This window comes from Salmo trutta, chromosome 12 (assembly GCF_901001165.1).
Source record: "Salmo trutta chromosome 12, fSalTru1.1, whole genome shotgun sequence".
NCBI lineage: Eukaryota > Metazoa > Chordata > Actinopteri > Salmoniformes > Salmonidae > Salmo > Salmo trutta.
The window spans coordinates 59565826-59592352 of NC_042968.1; the positions used below are offsets into that span (position 1 = coordinate 59565826).

The following is a 26527-nucleotide window of genomic DNA, read 5'->3' on the forward strand; positions in this document are numbered from 1 at the left end:
TTGGATGTTCTTATAGGCACTTTAGTATTGCCAGTGTAACAGTATAGCTTCCGTCCCTCTCCTCGCTCCTACCTGGGCTCAAACCAGGAGCACATCGACAACAGCCACCCTCGAAGCAGCGTTACCCATGCAGAGGAAGGGAAAAAACTACTCCAAGTCTCAGAGCGAGTGACGTTTGAAACGCTATTAGCGTGCACCCGGCTAACTAGCTAGCCATTTCACATCGGTTACACCAGCCTAATCTTGGGAGTTGATAGGCTTGAAGGGGTGGGTATAATTTGTGGAACGTTCCAACAGGAATCTGTTCCAAAAAACGTAAAGTAAAAGGTTGCCAACCAACAACGCATACAAAGTAGCAACGCATACAAACCGAGCTAACTAGCTGCCGAATAGGCATCAACTCACCACGTAGCTTATTCTTAATGTTTGTCCATAGGCAAACAAACATGTGAGGGCAGACATTTTTTGGAATAAACGTGATGAGTGAAAAACGCAATGAAATAGACCACTCCCTACCCGGTATCTTATTCTGCCGCTATACAACTTTGTATGCGTTGTTTTTTGGAAACCTTGTTATTTACGAAGTTTTTGGAATAGATTCCTGTTGGAACGTTCCACAAATTATACCCACCCAGGTTGAAGTCATAAACAGCGCAATGCTTGAAGCACAGCGAAGGGCTGTTTGAATGAATGCTTACGAGCCTGCTGCTGCCTACCACCGCTCAGTCAGACTGCTCTATCAAATCATAGACTTAATTATAATATAATAAACACACAGAAATACGAGCCTTGGGTCATTAATATGGTCGAATCTGGAAACTATCATCTCGAAAACAAACGTTTTTTCTTTCAGTGACATACGGAACCGTTCCGTATTTTATCTAACGGGTGACTAAGTCTAAATATTCCTGTTAGGCATTGATGTTTATGGTTAGGTACATTGGTGCAACGACAGTACTTTTTTCGCAAATGCGCTTGTTAAATCAACACCCGTTTGTCGAAGTAGGCTGTGATTCAATGAAAATTAACAGGCACCGCATCGATCATATGCAACGCAGGACACGTTAGATAAACTAGTAATATCATCAACCATGTGTAGTTAACTAGTGATTATGTTAAGATTGATAGTTTTTTATAAGTCTAATGCTAGCTAGCAACTTACCTTTGCTTCTTGCTGCCCTCGTGTTACAGGTAGTCAGCCTGTTAATCCTTGTGGAGTGCAATGTAAGGCAGGTTGTTAGAGCATTGGACTGGTAACTGAAGGTTGCAAAAACGAATCCCCCCTGAACAAGGCAGTTAACCCCCGTTTCTAGGCTTCTTGTAAATAAGAATGTGTTCTTAATCTGACTTGCCTAGTTAAATTAAGGTGTACATTTTATTTTATTTTTTTAATCGGCAAATCGGTGGCCAAAAAATACCGATTGCTGATTGTTATGAAAGCTTGAAATCGGCCCTAATTAATCGGCCATTCCGATTAATCAGTCGACCTCTAGCATGTACGTACAGTCACTGTGGGGATGACGTCCTCAATGCACTTATTGATAAAGCCAGTGATTGATGTGGTGTACTCCTCAATGTCATCGGAAGAATCCCAGAACATATTCCAGTCTGTGCTAGAAAAACTGTCCTGTAGTTTAGTATCTGCTTCATCAGACCACTTTTTTTATAGACCGAGTAACTGGTGCTTTCTGCTTTAATTTTTGCTTGTGATTAGGAATCAGGAGGATAGAATTATGGTCAGATTTGCCAAATGGAGGGCGAGGGAGAGCTTTGTACACGTCTCTGTGTGTGGAGTAGAGGTGGTCTCTAATTTGTTTTATCTCTGGTTGCACATTTAGCATGCTGATAGAAATTAGGTAAAACTGATTTAAGTTTCCCTGCATTAAAGTCCCCGGCCACTAGGAGTGCCACCTCTAGATGAGCGTTTTCTTTTTGCTTATGGCGGTGTACAGCTCATTGAGTGCGGTTTAAGTGCCAGCATCAGTCTGTGGTGGTATGTAGACAGCTACGAAAAATACAGATGAAAACTCTAGGTAGATAGTGTTCCACAGAGAATCTTGTTTCTAATGGTCTGAGAGTGCTTTAGGTGCCTTTTGGCAAACTTCAAGACTAAGGAGTGGCTTCAGTTTGGCCACTCTACCATAAGGCCTGATTGGTGGAGTACTGCAGAGATGGTTGTCCTTTGGGAAGGTTCTCCCATCTCCACAGAGGAACACTGCATCTCTGTCAGAGTGACCATTGGGTTCTTGGTCATTTCCCTGACCTAGGCCATTCTCCCCCGATTGCTCAGTTTGGCCGGGGGGCCAGCTCTAGGAAGAGTCTTTGTCCTTCCAAACTTCTTCTATTTAAGAATGATGGAGGCCACTGTGTTCTTTGGGACCTTCAATGCTGCATACATTTTTTGGTACCCTTCCACAGACCTGTGCCTCGACACAATCTTGTCTAGGAGCTACGAACAATTCCTTCGACTTCATGGCTTGGTTTTTGCTCTGCCATGCACTGTCAACTGTGGGACCTTATATAGACAGATGTGTGCCTATCCAAATCATGTCCAATCAATTGAATTTACCACAGATGGACTCTCCGTTTGCTTGAGAAGGTGTCCCAGGACAATGCGCTCCCCGTGGCCTGGTTTATATGCGAACTGGAACGGTCCAGTAGGCTCTCCATGTGCAGAAGGTGTCCCAGGACAACGCAATCCAAATATTTGATAATCACCGAGGTCAAGGAAATGGGACGATAGTCATTCAGGGATTTGGGATTATACACTTTGGGAATGGGCACAATAGTTGCAGTTTTCCAGATTTCGGGGATTCTGCAGCTGTCCAGTAACACTTGAAAACTCTTCTGTATATCACACAGTTGCCATTTACACTCCCTGATAATCTGCCAGTTTAGATCACCACAGCTTATGGCTTCCAAGGATAGAGTTTAAAGAAGACCCTAAGGACACCCTTTTTAGAGATAATTATGGGACTGTCATTTGTGAGGGGTAAGTCATTTACAGAAGGCCTGCCCGCTGTTTCAAATCTATCAAAAAAGATGTTAAGTTGTTTATCTCGGCTGTTGTCAGTAAGCGGCACTGCTGCCAAGGTTTTCTTCTCCATAAATCTGTGTAAGTCTATGGAAGGGGGTGAGAACCATGAGCCTCCTAGGTTTTGTATTGAAGTCAATGTACCCAGAGGAGGACGGAAGCTAGCTGTCCTCCGGCTACACCATGGTGCTACCCTACAGAATGCTGTTGAGGCTATGTAGAACTTCATTGCAAAACAGTGTGTTTTAATCAGATATTTGGTGACATGTTTTATCTAAAAAGGATAGTTTATCATGTTTTATTTTTTTTAATGAAATTCACTGAGTAGAATGTTCCTCCCCTTCTTCCTCTGAGGAGCCTCCACTGTATCCAATGTAATTGAAAGTGCTCAAAGAAATTAATTAAGATTTGTATCATGATTCTAACTGTAATAGGCTAGAATTCTAGTAGCCTACGCTATTTAGAAACACAGACAAAGCAAAGTTGTGATAGTCATTCATGCTGGATAGGAGCCAAGGGGAACCTCAAACAAATCCCTCAAATGGGTTAGCACAGAGATAACAACACACACACACACACACACACACACACACACACACACACACACACCAGGCAGAAAGTTAACCCCAGCATCATTACCTTGTGTTTCTGCCGCGAACCCGGTCCAAATCACACAGAGACAGAGTAGCGCTGATAGGGCACCGATTCGGTAATGGCCCGGTGGCATGGCTTCACACAGCCAGACAGAGCCGCTCTGTCCAGATAGACCTGCTAACGGAATGCACGCGGAGAATAGGTTGGTGTTCGACAGTCGGTCTGCACAGCGATCTTCTAGATGTGACGTGCCACTTGTTTTTCTACTCCTCTGTCAGCGCGCAGTGTGGTGGTGGTGATTTCTCTGCGGTCCGCATGTCTTGCCTCCCTTCGCCTGAACCTCGCAATGTGCCACGTCTCTTCTGCCTCTTCTGCTCTTTCTGTCCTGGTCTCTCGCTCTCTCTCCCTCTCTCTCCTCCCGCTATGCTGTGCCAAACTGCATGCCTCTCGATCTCTCACACCGCGCGCACACACACGTGCACATACGTTTTACACACACACACACACACACACACACACACACACACACACACACACACACACAGAGCCGGTAAGGACAGATCAATACATAAAAAGATACAGTATGTCCTGGCTTGAAATACCAAACAGAAGTAGTGCTGAAGCTGCTATAAAATTGAGAGAAAGCTTAAAATATTCAGTCTAAATGTTCATTTGCGGTCTTTTCATACTTGAAAGGGATTTAGTCTACCGCAGACAACATACCTGCCTTTGTCAATAATTAGGAATTAAAACTGCTGATTGTCGTTACACATTGTGTGTGTGTGTGCCAACAGAGCTCTACCCCTTGGTATTCACCTAGCAAATGCCAGTATCCATGGCGGTGCCCTGTTGTACATCTGAAAGGACAGAGGGCAAAAGAGGAGCAGAGAAACACAGAAAAGAGAGTGCAGAAAGAAAGTCTCTCTGTGTTACACTTAAAATGGATAGAGAATGAATAGAGAGAGAATGAATAGAGAGCATAACTTGATAGATAGATAGATAGATAGATAGATAGATAGATAGATTAGATAGATAGATTAGATAGATAGACAGATCAAAAGTGTCAGGGTTTAGAGCGAGATAGAAAGTGTTAGGGATAAGATAGACAGATAGAAAGTATTGGGTTTAGAGAGAGATAGAAAGTGTTGGGGATAAGATAGACAGATAGAAAGTATTGGGTTTAGAGAGAGATAGAAAGTGTTGGGGATAAGATAGACAGATAGAAAGTGTTATGGATAAGATAGACAGAAAATATTGAGTTTAGAGAGAGATAGAAAGTGTTAGGGTTTAGAGAGATAGAAAGTGTTAGGGATAAGATACACAGATAGAAAGTGTTAGGGTTTAGAGAGAGATAGAAAGTGTTAGGGATAAGATACACCGATAGAAAGTGTTAGGGTTTAGAGAGAGATAGAAAGTGTTAGGGATAAGATACACCGATAGAAAGTGTTAGGGTTTAGAGAGATAGATTGAACGTATTGGGTTTAGATAGAGAGAGAGAGATATTTTTGGGGTTTAGAGCAAGATATTTTCGGGGTTTAGAGCAAGAGATAGATACATTTTACATTTTAGTCATTTAGCAGACACTTATCAGAGCAACTTACAGGAGGAATTAGGGTGCCTTGCTTAAGGGCACATCGACAGATCTTTCATCTAGTCGGCTCTGGGATTCAAACCAGCAACCTTTTGGGATGAATTGGAACACAGACTGAGCTAGGCTTAATCGCCCAACATCAGTGCCCGACCTCGCTAATGCTCTTGTGGCTGAATGGAAGCAAGTCCCAGCAGAAATGTTCCAACATCTAGTGGAAAGCCTTCACAGAAACGTGGAGGCTGTTATAGCAGCAAAGGAGAGGACCAACTCCATATGAATGCCCATGATTTTGGAATGAGATGTTCGACGAGCAGGTGTCCACAAACTTTTGGTCATGTAGTGTAAATAGAAAGTGTTGGGGTTTAGGATTGAGTTATGCAACTAGATGCCTCATTAAGGACCACAGCAGCTGGCCCTCTCCATCTGTCCCTTTCATAGTCCCCAATCTCCCCAACTATCATACGCAGTGCTTGTGTGTGTGTGTGACAGAGAGAGAGAGAGAGTCAGTGGTGGTCTGAGGAGCTGTCTAGGCTTGAAAGGATTGTGCTCTGTAGTGCGCATCACTGCATGTGCACACACACACACACACACACACTAAGGAAGCAACATAGTGGGACGGTGAGTGTTACGTAATACGCCCAGTCCAGGACTCGGACTTGACTCGGACTCGACCAGTCGTGACTTTGTTGTCAGAAAGTCTCTCTCCCTTGTTATTATTCAACATGATATATAGAAAAGCAAATGTCAGAGAGCTGCTAGCCGTACCAATGTGCAAGACAGTAAGTTATTCAGCTTTCTACGCTACTAAATGTAGCTTTGAGCACTAACAAGGGACTCGTGACTCGAGCACAAAGGACTCGGACTTGAATGCTAGGGACTTGGCACTCGAATCGGACTGGAGGTTTAGTGACTTGACTACATTATTGTTCCCTCCCCCCACCAATCTCTCCCTCACTCTCGCTCTCGTACTCACACACACACAGACACACACACCACAGAGACCCGGCACTGAGCCTGTCATGTCCTACACAGTAACAGGGCTGGTAGGATTTACATACTAATCACCACAGCAGCAACACTAAGACATCCTCCTCTCCACCTTTTACCCAGACCCAATTAGCATTCTCTTCCTTCTCCCTGAAGTGTGCACCCGTTGCCTCCTTCTCAGGGAGTTAAAAGCATAGGATTGGTGTGTAAAAGGCATGATAGTCCCTCCGTCGACACAAACACAATGCTTATCAATCCTTGAGGGGAGTGTATGAGTGCAACACTTCAGGGAGAAACGTGCGTGCCAGAAATGGATCCCGTTTTGCCGTACAGATGGATCAAAATGAAGAGAGAGAATGAGAGAGTCAAACATCATATAGGCTGCTGTCCATGGTGCTGAAACACTCAACACTATCAGGCCACAGGAACCAGTGGTGTTCAGATCACACGGATGTGTACGATAAAAACACAGTAAAGCTTCAGTGCTTCTGTTTGTTCTCTTATGGCAAAACATCTAAGACGATAAGCAATATCACAGTGTTCTCCCCATCCCCGATAACAAAGGAAGAGACAACACATAGAGGTATGGAGGATGGAGAGAAGCATTACTGGGTGATCTCTCAGTACTCGCCTCCTGGCTTTTCCCCACCACCACACCCTCGCTCTCTCCACTTTCCCTATCCCTCCCTGCCTCCCTTTCTCTCTCTCTCTCCCCTCTCACTCTCTCCTCGGATAGTGAGGGGGAAGGCATCAGAGGGGAGAGATGTGCTTATGCGGCACGTGTGTGTTTGTGTGTGTGTACGCAGAAGAGAGGGGGGGATAAGCCTCTGCAGTGAGACGAGCTCAATGATTATCACAGACCCGCAGTCTTACCATCTCACACTCACACTGTAGTATTCTAGCATTTATGTGGTGTATGTGTGTGTGTGTGTCAGAAAGGTCACTTTCAACAGTTAAGCTCACATAAGCTAACTCACACCACACACACACACACACACACACACACACACACGCAGTGGGTGATACTGTAGGTCGTCCACTAGTAATTGTATTGATTCATTGAACTCCTTGCTTCTTGTCCTCTGGGCACTGAGACACACACAACATGGAAAACAGTGTTAGCCATTGAACAGCACAAGATCAATATGCGTCTCTCCTTCTCCGTTTCCTTCCTCTCTCCCTCTCTCTCTCATTGTCATGGCTGTCCCTGAAACCAGTAAGGAATCTCCTTTCCATCCCACACACGCTCAGCCGTGCACTGTCAAATGAGGGGGCTAAGTGTGTGTGTGTGCAACATGTGTAGTACCGTGTGTGTGTGTAGCACTCTGTGTGTGTGTGTGTGTGTAGTACCATGTGTGTGTGTGTGTGTGCCATGCATATGGAGTAGCCCTGTGGCCATGGCAGCTTGGTGTAGATCTCTTCAACTCCTCTCAGAAGGTTTCTATCGCTACGGAAACCATGTTTAGTTTTCCTGTGTTACAACACCGTCAACAGGAACTAGCGCTGGGACTCACTACGTGCCTGTTGACTTAGCGTACATCAACAAGCCTGCATGTCTCCCACGGTCCAATTTTTCTCCAAAGGCTTGATTAGAATGAGTCTTCTACACAGTCAAGGCACACAAATCTGTGGATGGGGGACTTGTGTTTCTGTTTTTATGTATCTCAGATCAACATTAGGGATTTCGTCCTCAGCTAGTTTCTATTTCCTCATCTAGTCGATCCCTCAAACCACTCTCTTTCTCACAAACACCCACTCTCTCTCGTCAGTTTCATTAGTATTCAGTCGATATGTTGCTGCCGTTAAAGTGGTCAATTCCACCGGTCAAGCTAGAAGCCATCAGGGACGCAATCAGCTCCATAATCATCTGAATTATTCCACATTATCCTGCAATTTATATTTCATATGAAATCCGACTGGATGGCTCATTACGGAAGGCCTGTATTTATGTCTGAATGTTATGGGAGAAATATGAGCCAGCATTGCAATCAGAGGACGAGGTCTTGTATTCATCTGGCATAGAGAATGTGCAGCTGTTATGCAGGCTTTGAGTAGGCTTAGTTAAAGAGAAATGGGTGTTGTGTTACAATGTTGAAGTTTGTGTCAAATACACTTATGTCCAACACTTTCAATGGTCTACTCTTTCTCTCATTAAATGGATGCATCTCTCTCTCTCATCCGTTCATCTTTCTCTCTGCTCTCTTCCCAAAACGGTACTTTTTGATGGCCTGTCTAGGAGCAAGTGTGTGTGTCTGCGTATATGAGAATTTGTGGTGTGTGTGTGTGTGTTAGTGAGTCTGTGTGGGTTCCCCTCAGGGGTGCGGTGGTCACACACTCAGCTCATGTTTTCTCCACTCTGTTCTCCACTGACTGCAGAGATCCGAGCCCACAGAGATGCATTAAATATACATCCCACGGCTGTCTGCAGAACACACACACACACACACACACACACACACACAGTAGAGAATGAGAATTGAAGAACAGAGGCTCTCACACAACAAGAAACTGCTTGCTTTATGTGTTTTCAACAACATCACCGTTAAAAGTCATCCCTCATTACGCCACACACACTAAGGTTACACAGTCACACACTACAACGCTGTATACGCTTACACAGTAGCCTAAACATAGTCACTCACTACTGCTGTTACTAGTCTCAGAAATCCCAGACCTAGGGTAGCAACTACACTGGGGCATTGTGGGAGGCAACCCGTCTGTCTCGACTAGAGAGACTGCTACTGTACTAGCCAACTCACCACACAGTGGATAGGATTTTCCAACGGGATTTCCCCTAAAGAAAACCTGGAACACAAGCGGCATGAATCCATAGAGAATGATAGAGGCCTCTAGTGGTCAAAAGGCTGTGTTAGCATGGGCAGCGTCACAGAGGGCTTCCACCATTTTAATGTAGTCAACTGGGTGGGACACCCAACTTCATTGGCTGATCCCTCCTGGTGACCCTGTTGGAGTCATGTCCAACCAGGTCATCAGGAAGGATCAGCCAATTGTGAAGGAGAAAATGTACTACTTCAAAATTGAGATTGCCTCGATTCCAACGCTGTCACGGACACTTTAATGAAACAGATACAAAGATGAGTCCTCTATCTATCTCTATGCATGAATCCAACAACAAATGTGTCTGAACCCCAAGTAATCGTCCCTCCATTTGCGTGTTCACGCACGCCTCCGCCAAGTGTCTCAAAGCTGAGGGAGTGAAAATGATCGAAGGTGTTAGCCCCTCCGGTAGGCACTTCAACTGAGCCTGCAACGCTGCTGGCTTCGTAACGAAGTGGAATCCCATAAGGCACGGTCTTCTTCTTCTTCAGCGGGGTGTGATGGCAGTTGGCATCCAATATTAATGTTGCATTACCGTCATCAACTGGACTGGAGTATAAATCCATTATGCTTTGTGATACAAAAATGGAAAAAGAGAAGAAAACAAATGACCCTGCCAACTAACCCTACACTTATTACCCCCACCCCCCCATCTGATCCTACACCAGGCCAATGGTTTCTCTGCATCTGCCACCACCACATGTATTTTCTGTGATTTACGTTCCATTCCTGCGGTACAGTTGATTACCATGGCAATGAACGCTAAGAAACCAACCTTACTTTGAAGCCCATTTCATTTGTAGGCCCATCAAAGGTCAAATAGGGGGTGCTTATATTTGTCCTGTTTCACACGTACAAGTGTGTGAGACACCCTCGGAGAGTGGGGTCACGGCCAGGGATCAGCCATTATTGACAGCATGCTGGCAAAAGTCTACTACTCACCGGGAGCCTCTTAGGATCCCTCACCCTTGACCCATTTCCTCTACTTTCTTCACTGCCTCAGCATGCTACACCTTCTGTACAACTCTGACCCTGGCAACCTCCTCCTGCTTCTCTCGCACCGGACACTTCTGATCCCCAGCAACATGGGCACCCCTACAGTTAACACATACCACTTGTTTCACTGATACTACACATTTCCTTGTCCCATGCCCTCCTGCACACTTCTCACATCTAGGATTCTCCCTCCTACACACTGCTGCAACATGACTATAAACTTGGCACCTGAAACACCGTAGTGGATTCGGCACTCAAGCTCTGATGGGATAACTGATATATCCTAACATGAATTTGTTGGGCAACGACTTAACATCAAAACTCAACAGGACAAACAGTGACTTTTCTGTTTCACCACATTCGCCAACAGGTCTGCGTCGCACCAAATGGTGACCGTCAAAGACACTGGGAATCTTCACCTCCACCCTTACCGCTACCCCAGAGATCATTCCTTTCAATGGCACCATGTTCTTGAGAGCAAAGCAAGTAACAGGTCTTGTTCCCATTCACATGGCGTGGAGTGTCGCTCCCTCTCGGTGGAAGAAACACAAAAAAATCCACTTCGGGTTACCTTCACCGATTCAACAGTAGCCAACTTCCTTTTCCCTCAACCTGAAACCACATATGGGTCAGCCAAAAGGAAGGGTCCAGTTTATCCAAAAATCTCACTCCTACCGGACCAGATGAATGACGATTGGTGCAAGGCTCGGGCTCCAAGCTCAACACCACACCTGCCACCTCAGGTAATTCATCGTCCTTCTCTTCCATATCACCTCCAGCACTCGGTCTGGAGTACAGCTCATTCTGTTTGCACTTGACACTGATCTTCATCGACAAACCGTCTCCCTCGCTGTTGCTAGCTTCATCGGATTCTTCACTCTCCTTATCCTCTTCTTTTGGGGGGGGGGGGGTTACTCTCCTCATCATCCTCCAGCTATTTACAGGTTCCTGAGACGAATGATCGCGCTGAGCAGCAGGTTCACTAGAAGTCTTATCTTCCTAACTTCAACTCTAGCTTATCAACAGCAGTCCATCCAGTATTGCCCTCACTCTTCCTCCCTCCATTGCTGGCATCATCTTCATCATACTCGTCTAGACTTCACACCGCTATCACTCAGATGCCTTGTTTTTTTTTGTTTTTTTTAACTTTCCATTGCCATTTTCGAGAACATGCGCTCCACTCCATGCAGTCTTAGCCCGAGACCGCTCTACTGGGCACCCGATGAGCAATTTCACACAAAAGAAGGGAAAGGGTGCCTTGTTCCATGCAAGAGTGTTCCCGAAGTTTATGTGTTCTCTGGAAGTCACGGTAGAAGCTAGGCGGTGGACTGGGATTCAATCAGTGCCTATCTGTTCTAGGGTGCATCACCCCGGTTAACGAGCCAATTAGCTTTGGCGCTTGATGCTTTATTAGCGTCACCTGTCTTCTCATCTTCATTATAATCGTCAGTTTCCCGAAGTTGCATTTCTCTCGTTCTCTATCTGTCCAGGACCAGTCGGAAGTGCAGCGCTCTTCGGTAAGCATGTTCATGCGACGTTGTGATTGAAGCTTTGTTTGCGAAATCCCTTGGTTTTGCTCAGTATTAGCAGACTGAACTCCACTCAATGGTGAAGGACGTTTCTAATAACCACCAGAAACGTCGTTTAGTCAGCTAAATAAATGCAGGCTTTGACAAACTTCTGCACATTTAATGTGTTAGGTTCCGTGTGTGACTCACGAGTATTGTTTTTTTCCCCAGGTAAAAGTTTTAAGTTTGTAAAAAAATGCACAAACAGGAAAAACCACTGTCGATGTTATGGGGTAGGTATTTATTTAGAAATGGTGTTCCTAGAGTGCCCGTTAAATGTAGCTGTTAGACGGACTCGGTTAGGCTTTATTTTATTCTGTTTGTAGGTTGTGAACTCAGTGAGTCAAAGATGGAGGAAACGTTCAAAACGGATGATACAAATTACCAACATCAACTCGCCCTGAGAACTGTAAGTCATCACTCATCTTGGAGCATGACGTTTTACAATCCAAGTGCTGTACAAACACATGAACTGATTGTGGGTTTCAGGTCGTGTATAGCAGCCCTGCTGAAAATGTCTGAAATGCTCTTGATATGTTACTACGGGTAGTACGACTGCAATCAATGCAACCTAGAACGCAATTTAAATAAATTCAGTGGTGCATTTGCAAATGACTGACTTGTCCCTGGCAGATGTGTCTGGGCGCAGGCGCCAAAGAAGAGTTCAACATTGTGGAGTTGATGACTGGAGAACCAGCTAATGGTAAAGGTATAGCCGTGGCGACCCTGCATGCCAACAGCATGCCCATGGTATGATGTAGTCCCAATGTATTTATTTTGTGGCAGCCTGAATTAGTTTTTTTTTCACCAATTGTTGTAGGCTTAAATCTATTGCAGTTCATATTTTTCAACCGTTCAATTGATAAACCTGGATTTCTATTGTGAAATTAACTACTTTCCAATTACCTAGTCCTACAAGGCTAAATGAAATCTGACAATGGGAGTAATCACCAGGGGGTTACAGGCCTATCCTAGCTGGGTGCAAGGCTCTATCAGTTTGAATGAGGACACTGTTATTGTCTGTATTCATATCTCCAGGTCAATCTCTCCGGCCTTGAACTCCACCCACCTGTTACCTTCAGGCTGAAGAGTGGCGCTGGACCTGTGTACATCTGTGGGGAACACATTGCATGTGAGTAGGGGGACCAGGGATGCCCTAAATTGAGGGGTTTGATGGGGGTGAAAATGAAGGGCTTAATGACTTCTGGTTCAGCTTGTCAAGGTCTTGAGGAGTATCTGGTTTATTACTGTGGAATCGGGTGATGAAATAGTTTAGCTAAGGGGGTAGCTCTAGTAGAGATTTGGAATCATCAACTACAGGGCTTTCTAACTGGCAGCTGTCATCTATGTAACTTGTTGCTTTCCAGTGGAGGATGACTTCTCAGGCATGGGGAGTGATGATGATGAGATGGAGGACGAGGAGGAGGATATTGAGGAGTCTCCAGTGAAGCCCAAGAAAGCAGTAGTGAGGAGTGGAAATGCTGCAGGCAAGGTATCTGTCTTACATCAAATTCTAGCTCATATTTTTGTTGAATGATTTATAGTTACCATTTTCACTTGGCACGGCAATACGCATACTTATAGCGCGTGTTCTTACTCGCACTTGGCTTGACAACGAGATGGTATGCACAAACCGATCTGGGATCAGGCTAATGTTGTTTCCCCCTTCTCCAGAAAAAGAAGCCAGAGGCAGCAGATGCGTAAGTTGTGTTAATCAATGCTTCTATGACGCATTTATGAAATCATTTCCTGGAAGTGCTTTACAGAAATGTAATTGTTGCTGTATCTGGTTGCCAAAGCCATAATTGATTCTCTCTCCTTCCAGACCTGTGTCAGACGATGAGAACCCTCCCAAAAAGGTGCTTTAATATTTACTCTGCCTTTAATATTTATACGTAGCTATATTTATTTTCCTGTTCAATCTGAGACTCAACCTTTGTCCCAAATGGTACCCTGTTCCCTATATAGTGCACGTAATCTTGTCTCGTGTTAGAATCATGACTGGCCTGTATTTAAAATGTTTGATTCTATGCTTTTCAGGGAAAGGGGAGAGGAAAAAATAAGGGAAAGTAATCCCAGGTAAGTGGCTACCTGGCGACTGCCTCAGGACGTAATGGTAATCCCTGAGTGGGCCTCTGTATCTGGTGGTGGAGCATGGTTCTTGCAACACCAGGACTGTGGATTCCATTCCTAGGACTACCCGTATGTCAAATATTTGCACAGGTGACTGTCACTTTCGCTGAAGTGTCAGATAAATGGCATGTATAAAATCCACTCGCCTATACTGGACAAAATATAAACGCAGCATAGAAAGTGTTGGTCTCAGGTTGTGAGTGGAAATAAAAGATCCCAGAAATGTTCCATAGGTACAAAGCTGCCCTAAAATTTACAGCCCTTTTAGTGAGTTTCTCCTTTGCCAACATAATCCATCCACCTGATGGGTGTGGTACATCAAGAAGCTGATTAAACTGCATGATCATTACACAGGTGCACCTTGTGCTGGGGACAATGACAAAAGGCAACTAAAATGTGCAGTTCTGCCACAGATGCCTCAAGTTGAGGGAACGTGCAATTGGCATGCTGACTGCAAGAATGTTGCCAGAATTGAATGTTAATTTCTCTACCTGAAGCCAATTCCATTTTAGAGAATTGCAGTATAGCCTCCACTGCAGACCACATGTAACCACACCAGCCCAGGACCTCCACGACAGTCTGAGACCAGCCACCTGGAACTGTTTGTAATAAGGCCTTTGGTGCAGGGACGTAAAACTGACTGGCTTGGCCTATGCCCTCCCAGACCCACCCATGGCTGCACCCTTGTCCAGTCATGTGAAATCAAGAAATTAGGGTTAATTTAAATTGATTTCCCTATATGAACTAACTCAAATGGTTAATGTTGTGCTTTGGTTCAGTACATATTTTGTTTTTCATTAGTCCACTATACAGTCCCAAAATGTTTGGAAGTTAAGATTGGACTTTAAAGAAGCAAAATGCCACAAGTGACACTTTGGCTGTGTTCTCAAGCAGCTGAACTGTATGAACATTTTGTTACGGACAAAGCTACAAATAGTGAGGTAAGGTGATTTGTAGGCAGTTGCCTGCACTGTCAGATGCAATGTCAAAACAAGCCCTTTGCTTCATGAGAAACATTTTGGGACCAACAGTGGACTAATGAATCTAGTTTGACTAATGTTCCTTAGTCTCTCCTTATTGCTGAAGCTAGATTCCACCCCATTTAATAACCATTAGGGGCATATAGCATTTATAAAAAAAACCTTGGTGCCTGATGACTTTGCTGAAAGAGTAAATATTTTCTATGGTCTGTTCCAGGTGCTGCTGCTCATCCAAATGTCCTGTTTAATTTAATGTCTTTCTACCTGTTCAGTACAGGGATTAAATTAAGGCTGTTTATCCTGTACATGTTGTCGGTGCTTTAAGTAAATCATTTGGAAGAAATGGTCTTGTGTCCTTGTCATAGTTTTGTACATGTTGATCACTATGTAATTGATCTTCAGGTGGGAAAGTCAGTTCTAGCAAGAGGCCTTGACTATGTTCTGAGTTTAAGGATTGTTAAATTTCTCCCCCCCCCTTGTTTTCTTGGCAGCGCTGAAGAGTTCAGTTTTGAATATAGCAGAACACCATGTACCAAATTAACCCCACAATTCCATTGGCTCATGCCTTAATATACTGAGAATACGTAACATTGAGTTGCACCCCACAGACTCAATTTGTAGGGGCCTAGACTCTACAAGGTGTCAAGCGTTCTAGAAGGATGCTGGCCCATTCTTCATACAAGTGTGAAACCCAGCAGCGTTGGTGTGCCTGGCAACTACTAACGTACCCTTGTTTTCCCCCATACACTCTCAATGGCACAAATGATCCAAGGCTTAAATCCTTTAACCCGTCTACTCCCCTTCAGTCATGTAGAGAGGTGTTTAATGGAGTGTAGTTTAGGTGATCAGTTGACCTGGCCTCCACCCAATTGAGATGGTTTGGACTGGAGTAAAAGGAAAGTGCTCAGCATGTGGGAACACCAAGACTATTGGTGAAGCTGGTTGAGTATGGAAAGCTGTCAAGGCAGTGGGTGGCTACTTTGTTTTCATGTCTATTCGCCAATGTAGAAAATGAATGACTGGTGGCAGAACAGTTTCTCGCACAGTGCTTCTAATCAACCACACAATCCATCTTTGGCTTTTAACTCTTCAATGTCTATACAGTGTATTCAGACCCTTGACTTTATCCACATTGGGGGGGAAACTATTTCATCAATCTACACACAATAGCCCATAATGACAAATCAAAAATGGGTTTAGATTTTTTTTGTTGCTAATTTATAAGTATTCAGACCCTTTGGCAGTGATTACAGCCTCAAGTCTTCTGGGGTATGTTACAAGCTGGGCAGATCCTTAAGCTCTGTTTGGATGGGGAGTATCACAGTTCAAGTCTGGGCTCTGGCTGGGCCACTCAAGGACTTGTCTTGGCTGTGTGCTTAGGTTTGTTGTCCTGTTGGAAGGTGAACCTTCACCCCAGTCTGAGGCGCTGGAGCAGTTTTTCATCAAGGATCTCTCTGTACTTTGCTCCATCTTTCCCTTGATCCTGACTAGTCTCCCAGTCCCTGCCACCACCGTAGGGAGGGCAGGAGGGGGCAAAGGTAAGTGCTCATGGTGTCTGACAGACTTATGCCCTGACTAGTTGCTGATGATACTGCTGCCACAGGGAGAGCCCCCCCCCCTGGCCCCCTCGGGGAATGCCCAGCCAATGATGGATGCCCTCGCCAACATCCTCCGTGTCCAGAGACTGAGAACGAACACTAGACACATTGTCGCTGAGGAAGAGAGAAAACACACAGGCAGAGATCACAGCCAGTGATGCAAGACTTCTAAGTCAGGGTCAGCCGCAGGACATCTCCTGTCCCTGTCCTCTCTCCTGCTGTGAGACCAGAGGTGGCAGACATTCACACTCAGGTGACATACTGGTACTGTATATTAACTACCACCTCTCCCGTCTGCCACCAGAAAGAGGAAAGAAAAGGAACAGAGGTGGGAGTGCGAATTAAAAAAGAATAGAAGTTGGACAGAGAAGGAACAGTAAAATGATAAAGGGACAGGAGGGAGAGAGCAGAACTGGCTTCTGTATTCTAACTCCCATGCATCATGGAAGACAATATCAAAGCAGGTGAACTCTCAAACACACCCCTTAGAACAGAGACGAGCTCATTGTGTCTTAAACGTGCGTGTGCGCAGTTCTTTGCTCCAGCCCTGTGGTTCTCGAACTGGTCCACCCACAGACCACAAGACAAACAACAGGGAGATGGCGCTCGGTCCCTCCGTAGACAGTAACAGTCAGACTACAGCTCAGACATCTAGCCCTGCACACAGCCACTGACAACAAGGCTTGTAATGTCTGCACTCAGCTCCGTCACTTGCATCTCCTGAGAACACAGAGAGAGAGAAAGAGTAAAAGAGAGATGTGTCCATAGGTGAAGTGACAGACCGGCCACAAGGAACGCTAAGGATGTGTGTGTATGCACCCGTGTCACAGGTCAACTAAGTTTATCCATGCTATTCAATACAGGCCAGAATGGATGAGTCTTATAATAATGCAGAGTCCTTATCGCATCATCAGTCATATACTGTGACGTACACACACACACCCGCGGGTCCTGGGCCTTCCTGTAGAGTGTGTATGTGTCTGTTGGTCAGGGTTCTCAAGCATTCTTCCGGATTTATACAGAGAAAGAGAGGAGTGATTTACTTATTCTTCTTCCCCTTTCCCCGCTCTCATCCTGTCATCTCTCTCTCCCTCACAAACACTAGCTCATTCACTCAAATTTACGACACACACACTAGCGCACATATGACACACACACTTTATGACACACGTGTGTGTGTGTGTGTCGGGGTGGGGGTTTAGTGGTTGTCATAGAGACACGAGAAGTGGGATGGGGTGTGTGTGTGTATCCTTAACCTTGAGAAGGCAATGAGGATTAATCACAACCAGACAGTGGCACAGCTAGAGAGAGAACGCTGGGGAGACAGGGAGCGCGTGTGAGTGTGCTTGTATCTCGTTCTGAGAGCTTTGTGTGTCTGTGTGGTTGGTCATTAGGTCGGGAAAAGGCATCAGTGTTACGGACACTCTCAGAATACATAACAGGCACATACACACACACACACACACACACACACACACGACACAATCACTTCAGCTACCACCCTGGTCTCGTGTGTATGTGTATGTGTGTGTGTGTGCCATATGTTTGCGCCTACTATCCTCTTCTCTCTTTGTGAGGTGTGTAAAGTGTGTGTAGTATGTACAGTTGAAGTCGGAAGTTTACATACACCTTAGCCAAATACATTTAAACTCATTCCTGACATTTGATCTGAGTAAAAATTCCCTGTCTTAGGTCAGTTAGGATCACCGCTTCTATTTTAAGAATGTGAAATGTCAGAATAATAGTAGAGAATGATTTATTTCAGCTTTTATTTCTTTCATCACGTTCCCAGTGGGTCAGAAGTTTAATACACTCAATTAATATTTGGTAGCATTGCCTTTAAATTGATTAACTTGGGTCAAACGTTTCTGGTAGCCTTCCACAAGCTTTTCACAGTAAGTTGGGTGAATTTTGGCCCAATCCTCCTGACAGAGCTGGTGTAACTGAGTCAGGTTTGTAGGCCTCCTTGCTCGCACACACTTTTTCAGTTCTGCCCACACATTTTCTCTAGGATTGAGGTCAGGGCTTTGTGATGCCACTCCAATACCTTGACTTTGTTGTCCTTAAGCCATTTTGCCACAACTTTGGAAGTATGCTTGGGGTCATTGTCCATTTGGAAGACCCATTTGTCTACCTCATGATGCCATCTATTTTGTGAAGTGCACCAGTCCCTCCTGCAGCAAAGCACCCCCACAACATGATGCTGCCACCACTGTGCTTCACGGTTGGGATGGTGTTCTTCGGCTTGCAAGCCTCCCTCTTGTTCCTCCAAACATAACGATGGTCATTATGGCCAAACAGTTCCGTTTCTGTTTCATCAGACCAGAGGACAAATCTCCAAAAAGTACCATCTTTGTCCTCGTGTGCAGTTGCAAACCGTAGTCTGGCTTTTTTATGGTGGTTTTGGAGCACTGGCTTCTTCCTTGCTGAGCGGCCTTTCAGGTTATGTACAAAAAAAAAAAAAAATGCATGAAATGAAACGTATGCATTCACTACTGTAAGTCGCTCTGGATAAGAGCATCTGCTAAATGACTAAAATGTCAAATGTAAATAATGGACTCGTTTTACTGTGGATATAGATACTTTTGCACCTGTTTCCTCCAGCTTCTTCACAAGGTCCTTTGCTGTTGTTCTGGGATTGATTTGCACTTCTCGCACCAAAGTACGTTCATCTCTAGGTGACAGAATGCATCACCTTCCTGAGCAGTATGACGGCTGCGTGGTCCCATGGTGTTTATACTTGCGTACTATTGTTTGTACAGATTAACGTGGTACCTTCAGGCGTTTGGAAATTGCTCCCAAGGATGAACCAGACTTGTGGAGGTCTTGGCTGCTTTCTTTTGATTTCCCATGATGTTAAGCAAAGAGGCACTGAGTTTGAAGGTAGGCCTTGAAATACATCCACAGGTACACCTCCAATTGACTCAAATGATGTCAGTTAGCCTATCAGAAGCTTCTAAAGCCATGAGATCATTTTCTGGAATTTTCCAAGCTGTTTAAAGGCACAGTCAACTTAGTGCATGTACACTTCTGACCCACTGGAATTGTGATACAGTGAATTATAAGTGAAATAATCTGTCTAAACAATTGTTGGAAAAATGACTTGTGTCATGCACAAAGTAGATGTCCTAACCGACTTGCCAAAACTATAGTTTGTTAACAAGAAATTTGTGGAGTGGTTAAAAAAACGAGTTTTAATGACTCCAACCTAAGTGTATGTAATCTTCCGACTTCAACTGTATATGAGTGTGTGTGTGTGTGTGTGTACACTGAGTATGCAAAACATTAAGGACACCTGCTCTTTCCATGACATAGATTGACCAGGTGGAGACAGGTTAAAGAAGGATTTTTTTAAGCCTTAAGACATGGATTGTGTATGTGTGCCATTCAAAGGGTGAATGGGCAAGACAAAATATTTAAGTCCCTTTGAACGGGGTATGGTAGTAGGTGCCAGGTGCACCGGTTTGTGTCAAGAACTGCAACGCTGCTGGGTTTTTCAAGCTCAACAGTTTCCCATGTGTATTAAGAATGGTCCACCACCCAAAGGACATCCAGCCAACTTGACACAACTGTGGGAAGTTTTGGAGTCAACATGGGCCAGCATCCCTGTGAAATGCTTTCTACACCTTGTAGAGTCCATGCCCGGATGAATTGAGGCTGTTCTGAAGGCAAAAGGAGGGGGTGTAACTCAATATTAGGAAGGTGTTCTTAATGTTTTGTACAATCAGTGTATAGTGTGTGTGTGTGTGTTTTACCAGCTCCATGCGTCTGCGGCTACTGTCCTGTTCTCTCTGAGCCAGGTCTTCCATCTCATGTCTCATGTCGTGGAGGCGTTGCTGGTAGTACTGACTGTTCTCTTTCTCCCTGGCCTCTGTCTCAGCACTCTGTTCCAGCTCCTCTCCCAGGCGCACAACACTGTCCCTCAGACGCAGCACCAGCACCTACAGAGACATTTTTCTGAGAGATTATTATTTTCATTCTTTCCAGAATTTCTGCTTTGGAAATATGTACACCATGCCAATATTGCACCATTAAATTGAATTGAGACAAAGAGAGAGAGATATTAGAGTGACAGAGAGCGAGAGACAGAGGAAGAAAAAGTGTGTGAGTAAAGACATGCTATCTAGGGTTTACTGTCCATTTTGTGTTGTCGTCTCACCTCAAACCTCTTGACCTGTCCTCTCTGGAACTCCAGCTTGTTCTCTAGGTAACACACCTTGGCCTCCTGCTTACTGACGATACTACGGCCCATGGTGGACGACTCCAGGAACTGCACCCTGGCCACACTCGTTGCAAGCGGAGGGGGTGGAGAGGAACAGAGAGGAGGAGGAGAGGAGAGGCCGAAGGACAAGAGGAATGGCAGAGTGGGTTATTCAGCCAGTCTCCTATCCACAATAACAGCATGTGTAGGTCACCATCTCCCCACATTACTCAGCTCTCAGTCCTTACCTCTTCCTGTACTGTGTGTCTCTGTTTATTGACCTCCTCCAGTTCAGCCTGCAACTCTCTGATCGGAGAGATATCACTTGAGGACTGAGAGAGAGAAAGATCAGGTTTTGGTCATCTTTAATTCTGAGCACATGTCAAAGTCTTTATACATGGTTTTGAGCCACTATGAGGCAGAGAGGGAACCCACCTTAGCGTTGAGGGTTTTGTGTTTCTTCATGAGTTCATTAAGGTCCTCCTGGTTCTCCTCTAGTCTCTTCAAAAGATCTGACTTCTCATGCTGGAGCTGGACTTCCTGCTCATCCACCTACACATAGACACACTCGCACTTTAAAACGACTCTCTCCAATAGATTGTTGTCCTCACATGTATACAGGATCCTGTTACTGTTGGTTTCAGTAGGATTGCAAACACTTTGATGTTCAAAGTTCCCGGACACGACTGATAATTATAGTGTTCTAGAAGCAGTAGTAGTAGTAAGGGTCTAGTACGAGGCCTCTATCGCTCTCACCAGATGCTTGTGTTTGCAGATGTTCTCTAGTTCTATCTGAGCATTCTCCAGTTCCATGGACGGAGTCTTCTGAACACACCACCTCCGCTCTCCTCGCTTCACTCTCCTCCAACTGACAGAGAGAGATAGATAGTGGAAGGTATGTTTACATTTGACCCCCCTTTTTTCATGATATCCAAATTGGTAGATAGTCTTGTCCCATCGCTGCAACTCCCGTACGGACTCGGGAGAGGCGAAGGTTCGAGAGCCGATGCGTCCTCCGAAACACGACCCTGCCAAGCCGCACTGCTTCTTGACACACCGCTCGCTTAACCCGGAAGCCAGCCGCACCAACTTGTCGGAGGAAACACCGTACAACCGCCCGACTGTATCAGCGTGCACTGCGACAGGCCCGCCACAGGAGTCGCTAGAGCGCGATGGGACAAGGACATCCCGGGCCGGCCAAACCCTCCCCTAACCCGGACGACGCTGTGCCAATTGTGCGTCGCCTCATGGGTCTCACGGTCGCGGCCGTCTGTGACACAGCCCGGGATCGAATCCGGATCTGTAGTGACGCCTCAAGCACTGCAGTGCCTTCGACCGCTGCGCCACTCGGGAAGCCTATATATTTTATTACTGTGAATCTAAACACACCTTGAGTCCCCCTTCATAACATCATAGTGTGTGTGTGTGTGTGTGTGTGTGTGTGTGTGCGCATGTGTGTACCTGGCTGTGCAGGCGCTCTGTGTTCCTGGCTGTGTCCAGGGTTGTCTATGGTAGATGGTAGTAGCTGAGCGTTCACCAGCAGAGCATGGGTTCTCTTCAGAGCTCTCCTCAGTCTCTTCTCCACGTCAAAGTCCCTGTGGCCCACCTGGCAGAAGGATGAGACAGGGTGCAGGCAAGGCAGCAGGCTGTTAGCCAGCCTGCCAGCTTAGTGGAGTCTGCCACTAGCACAGTCAGTGTAGTCAGCTCAGCTGCCCCCATTGAGACCGTGTCTGTGCCTCGATCTTGTTCGGGCAAAACTAAACATGGCGGTGTTCGCCTTAGCAATCTCACTGGAATAAAGACATCCTCTAATTCCTGTCATTGTTAAGAGATTGTGATAATATCTCACATCTCAAAATAGGGCTACTTAATGTTAGATCCCTCACGTCCATGGCAGTCATAGTCAATGAACTAATCACTGATCATAACCTTGATGTGATTGGCTTGACTGAAACATGGCTCAAGCCTGTTGAATTTACTATGTTAAATGAGGCCTCTCCTCCTGGTTACATTAATGACCATATCCCCCACGCATCCTGCAAAGGCGGAGGTGTTGCTAAACAAGGCAAATAAAAAAACTATTGCAAAAATGACTGCATTTTCATCTTTTGAGCTTCTAGTCATGAAATCTATGCAGCCTACTCAATCACTTTTTATAGCTACTGTTTACAGGCCTCCTGGGCCATATACAGCATTCCTCACTGAGTTCCCGGAATTCCTATCTGACCTTGTAGTCATGGCAGATAATGTAAACATTTTTGGTGACTTCAATATTCACAAGGAAAGGTCCACAAACCCACTCCAAAAGGCGTTCGGAGCCATTGGTCCAACATGGGGCGGCAGCGTAGCCTAGTGGTTAGAGCGTCGGACTAGTAACCGAAAGGTTACAAGTTCAAATCCCCGAGCTGACAAGGTAAAAATCTGTCATTCTGCCCCTGAACAAGGCAGTTAACCCACTGTTCCTAGGCCATCATTGAAAATAAGAATTTGTTCTTAACCTGTTGAGAGTCTTGTCTTTAAAATGGTGTAAAATAGTCATATGTTTGAGAAATTGAAGTTATAGCATTTTTGAGGTATTTGTATTTCGCGCCACGCGATTCCACCTCGCCCAGGGAGGTTAACTGACTTGCCTAGTTAAATAAAGGTAAAATAAAAAATAAACCTATGCATTGCCACAGTCATACCCTGGATCTAGTTTTGTCCCGTGGAATAAATATTGTGGATCTCAATGTTTTTCCTCATAATCCGGGACTATTGGACCAACATCTTATTACGTTAGCAAATAATCGGCTCAGATTATCAAAAGCCGGTGTTTGCAACGCCAGGGTTGTGGGTTCGATTCCCACGCGGGGCCAGTACAAAAAAAATAATAAAAAAATGTATGAAATGTATGCATTCACTACTGTAAGTTGCTCTGGAAAAAGAGTGTCTGCTAAATGACTAAAATGGAAATGGAAAAAATTATTGGACAACCCGAAGATTCCTAGATTCCCTTCTAGACTCCCTCCAAGGATGTCGGCGAACAAACATCAGTTAACCACCTAAACAAGGATTGCGTAATACCCTAGATGCAGTCACACCTCTGGTAAACAGAAAATATCAGAGCCCTGAAGCAAGCTTCTACAAAATTGGAACGGAAATGGCGCTCCACCAAACTGGAAGTTTTCCAACTAGCTTGGAATGACCGTGCAGTATCGAAGAGCCCTCACTGCTGCTCGATCAGCCTACTTTTCAATCCTAATTGAGAATAAAAACAATCCAACATTTATTTTTGATACTGTCGCAAATCTAACTAAAAAGCAACACTCCTCAAAAGAGGATGGCCATCACTTCAGCAGTGATGAATTTGTGAACTTCTTCGCCGAAAATATCATGATCATTAGAATGCAAATTACAGACTCCTCTTTGAATCTATGTATTTCTCCAAATTTCAGTTGTCCCGAGTCAGTACAGAACTGCCAGGACTTAATATCAATGGAGACACTCAAGACACATTCACAAAATTAGTCATAGCCTCTAAACCTTCAGGCTGTGTACTGGACCCTATTCCAACTGAACTACTGAAAGCACTACTTCCTGTGCTTGGCCCTCCTATGTTGAACATAATAAATGGCTTCCTATCCTCCGGATGTGAACCAAACTCACTAAAAGTGTCAGTAATAAAGCCTCTCCTGAAAAAGCCAAACCTTAACCTGGAACATCTTTACAACTATCGGTCTATATCGAATCTCCCATTCTTCTCAGCATTTTTTGAAAAAGCTGCCTTCCCGAAGACAAATAACGTATATGAAACGCTACAGTCGGGTGTTAGATCCATCATAGCACTGAGACCACACTCGTAAAGGTGGTAAATTACCTTTTAATGGCGTTAGACCAAGCATCTGCATCTGTCCTCGTGCTCCTAGACCTTAGCGCCGCTTTTGACACCATCGATCACCACATTCTTTTGGAGAGATTGGAAACCCTAATTGGTCTACATGGACAAGTTCTTGCCTGGTTTAGATCTTATCTTTGGGAAATATATCTGTTCGTCTCTGTGGATGGTTTGTCCTCTGAGAAATCAATTGTACTTTTCGGTGTTCCTCAATAACCACTATTGATTTCACTATATATTCTACCTCTTGGTGATGTCATTCGGAAACACAATGTCAACTTTCACTGCTATGCGGACGACACACAGCTGTACATTTTGATGAAACATGGTGATGCCCCACAATTGCCTACACTGGAAACCTGTGTTTCAGACATAAGGAAGTGGATGGCGGCAAATGTTTTACTTTTAAACTCGGACAAAACAGAGACGCTAGTTCTAGGTCCCAAGAAACAAAGAGATCTGCTGTTTGATCTGACAATTAATCTTGATGGTTGTACAGTAGTCTCAAATAAAACTGAAGGACCTCAGCATTACTCTGGACCCTGATCTCTCTTTTGATGAACATACAGTATCAAGAATATTTCAACGGCAGCTTTTTTCCATCTTCGTAGCATTGCAAAAAATCTGAATATTTTGGGTCCAAAAATTATGCAGAAAAGCTAATCCATGCTTTTGTCTCTTCTAGATTACACTACTGCAATGCTCTACTCTCCGGCTACTTGGATAAAGCACTAAATAAACTTTAGTTAGCGCCAAATACGGCTGTTAGAATATTTTGCACATTACTCCTGGTGAAATCCTCCTGTCTTATCTAGTGTCCTGTGTGAACATACGTGTGCTCCCTCTAATTCTCCCCTCTCTCATACTCACTCACACCCTCGCTCGCTCGCTCTCTCTCGTCAATATCAAGGAGTGGAGGAACTCTGGGGCAATGAGTTAACGTCGGTTGGTGACGTTTGTAATTCAATTTGTTGCTGTGAGGGAGTTAGCGGGGCTGATGCATTGTACACAGGGAGGCATAAACAGACTCTACGTCTTCCTGTAGTGACAGAGTGAGGTGGTGTTGAGGAGGCTCGGGGCCGCCTGCTATATTGGGTGTCTTTGTATTGCCTGTTGGTAGAAGTGACATGCTGAATTCATCACCTAGAGAGCGTTACACTGGAAAAATCTATACTGCCCCAATGCCTGGACTGGAAAGCACACAGACACACGCTAACACACGCGCTAACACACACACACGCGCGCGCGCGCGCAAACGCGCTCGCGGCCTAGAGGCACATTAATAGAAAGACCAGCATGATTCAACAGCGCCAATGAGATTGAGTTTGTGCACCAGTGAGTTTGTGTTTGTGTATATGTGTGTGTGTGTATCAGCAGTCTGACCACAGTCTATCAATATGTAAATTCAGGAGTGCACAGTTACTTTATCAGTGATAGCAGGTTAGTCAACGCAGCATGCAGTGCTGTGTACCCCGTGGTGTTGATGAGGCCCCTGTCTACACTGAGAACAATTACTGTGTGTGTGCCTGCATATCTATATATATATATGGTGTGTGTGTGTGTGTGTACCTGGTCACAGAGTGTAGCCATCAGTCCCTCCAGGTCGTGTTTCTCGTGGACGACCATCTGTTTCTCGTCATACTCCTGTTCCAACTGCATCTCCAGCTGACGCAGCGACAAGGCAATGAAAAGAACCAGATTACAATGACCAAAAATGAGCAAAGGAACCAGGTGTTCTAGAGGACATAGTGTAGCCATGTTCAAGAACAGTCAGACTGTTCTCTCTGCTACCGCATGGCAAGTGGTTCCGGAGCGCCGAGTCTAGGTCCAAGAGGCTTCTAAACAGCTTCTCCCTCCAAGCCATAAGACTCCTGAACATCTAGTAAAATGGCTACCTAGACTATTTGCATTGCCCCCCCCTTTACACCACTGCTACTCTCTGTTGTTATCTATGCATAGTCACTTTAATAACTCTACCTACATGTACATATTACCTCAACTAACCGGTGCCTCCTGTATATAGCCTCACTATTGTTATTTTACTGCTGCTCTTTAATTATTTGTTACTTTTATCTCTTATTCTTATCCATATTTTGTTTTAAACTGCGTTGTTGGTTGGGGGCTCGTAAGTAA

The 26527-nt window shown here is 44.9% G+C and overlaps 3 protein-coding genes across 3 annotated transcripts in view; 1 reads left to right on the plus strand and 2 right to left on the minus strand.

The window, feature by feature from the left end:
• LOC115203875 (seizure 6-like protein) overlaps positions 1–4067 on the minus strand; it is a 66367-nt gene extending 62300 nt beyond the window's left edge. Inside the window, exon 1 of the mRNA XM_029768948.1 lies at positions 3674–4067. Coding sequence (XP_029624808.1) covers positions 3674–3761 — 88 coding nt within the window. The 5' untranslated portion in view covers positions 3762–4067. The remainder of the gene's footprint in view (positions 1–3673) is intronic.
• Positions 4068–11412: 7345 nt separating this feature from the next.
• On the plus strand, positions 11413–15067 carry LOC115202735 (nucleoplasmin). The gene is made up of 10 exons (XM_029766789.1): positions 11413–11557; positions 11780–11841; positions 11935–12017; positions 12242–12358; positions 12647–12740; positions 12976–13100; positions 13283–13308; positions 13434–13467; positions 13649–13687; positions 14939–15067. The coding sequence occupies exons 2-9, from the start codon at positions 11805–11807 to the stop codon at positions 13679–13681; spliced, it is 549 nt and encodes a 182-aa protein (XP_029622649.1). The 5' UTR covers positions 11413–11557; positions 11780–11804; the 3' UTR covers positions 13682–13687; positions 14939–15067.
• Positions 15068–16696: 1629 nt separating this feature from the next.
• LOC115203880 (unconventional myosin-XVIIIb-like) lies at positions 16697–22198 on the minus strand. Its single transcript, XM_029768954.1, has 7 exons — positions 21982–22198; positions 21277–21388; positions 20956–21072; positions 20769–20852; positions 20479–20596; positions 20075–20260; positions 16697–17039 (listed from the first exon to the last, which is right to left on the minus strand). Exons 5-7 carry the CDS (start codon positions 20569–20571, stop codon positions 16971–16973), a joined length of 348 nt encoding a protein of 115 aa, XP_029624814.1. The 5' UTR covers positions 20572–20596; positions 20769–20852; positions 20956–21072; positions 21277–21388; positions 21982–22198; the 3' UTR covers positions 16697–16970.
• Between the last annotated feature and the right edge of the window lie 4329 nt (positions 22199–26527).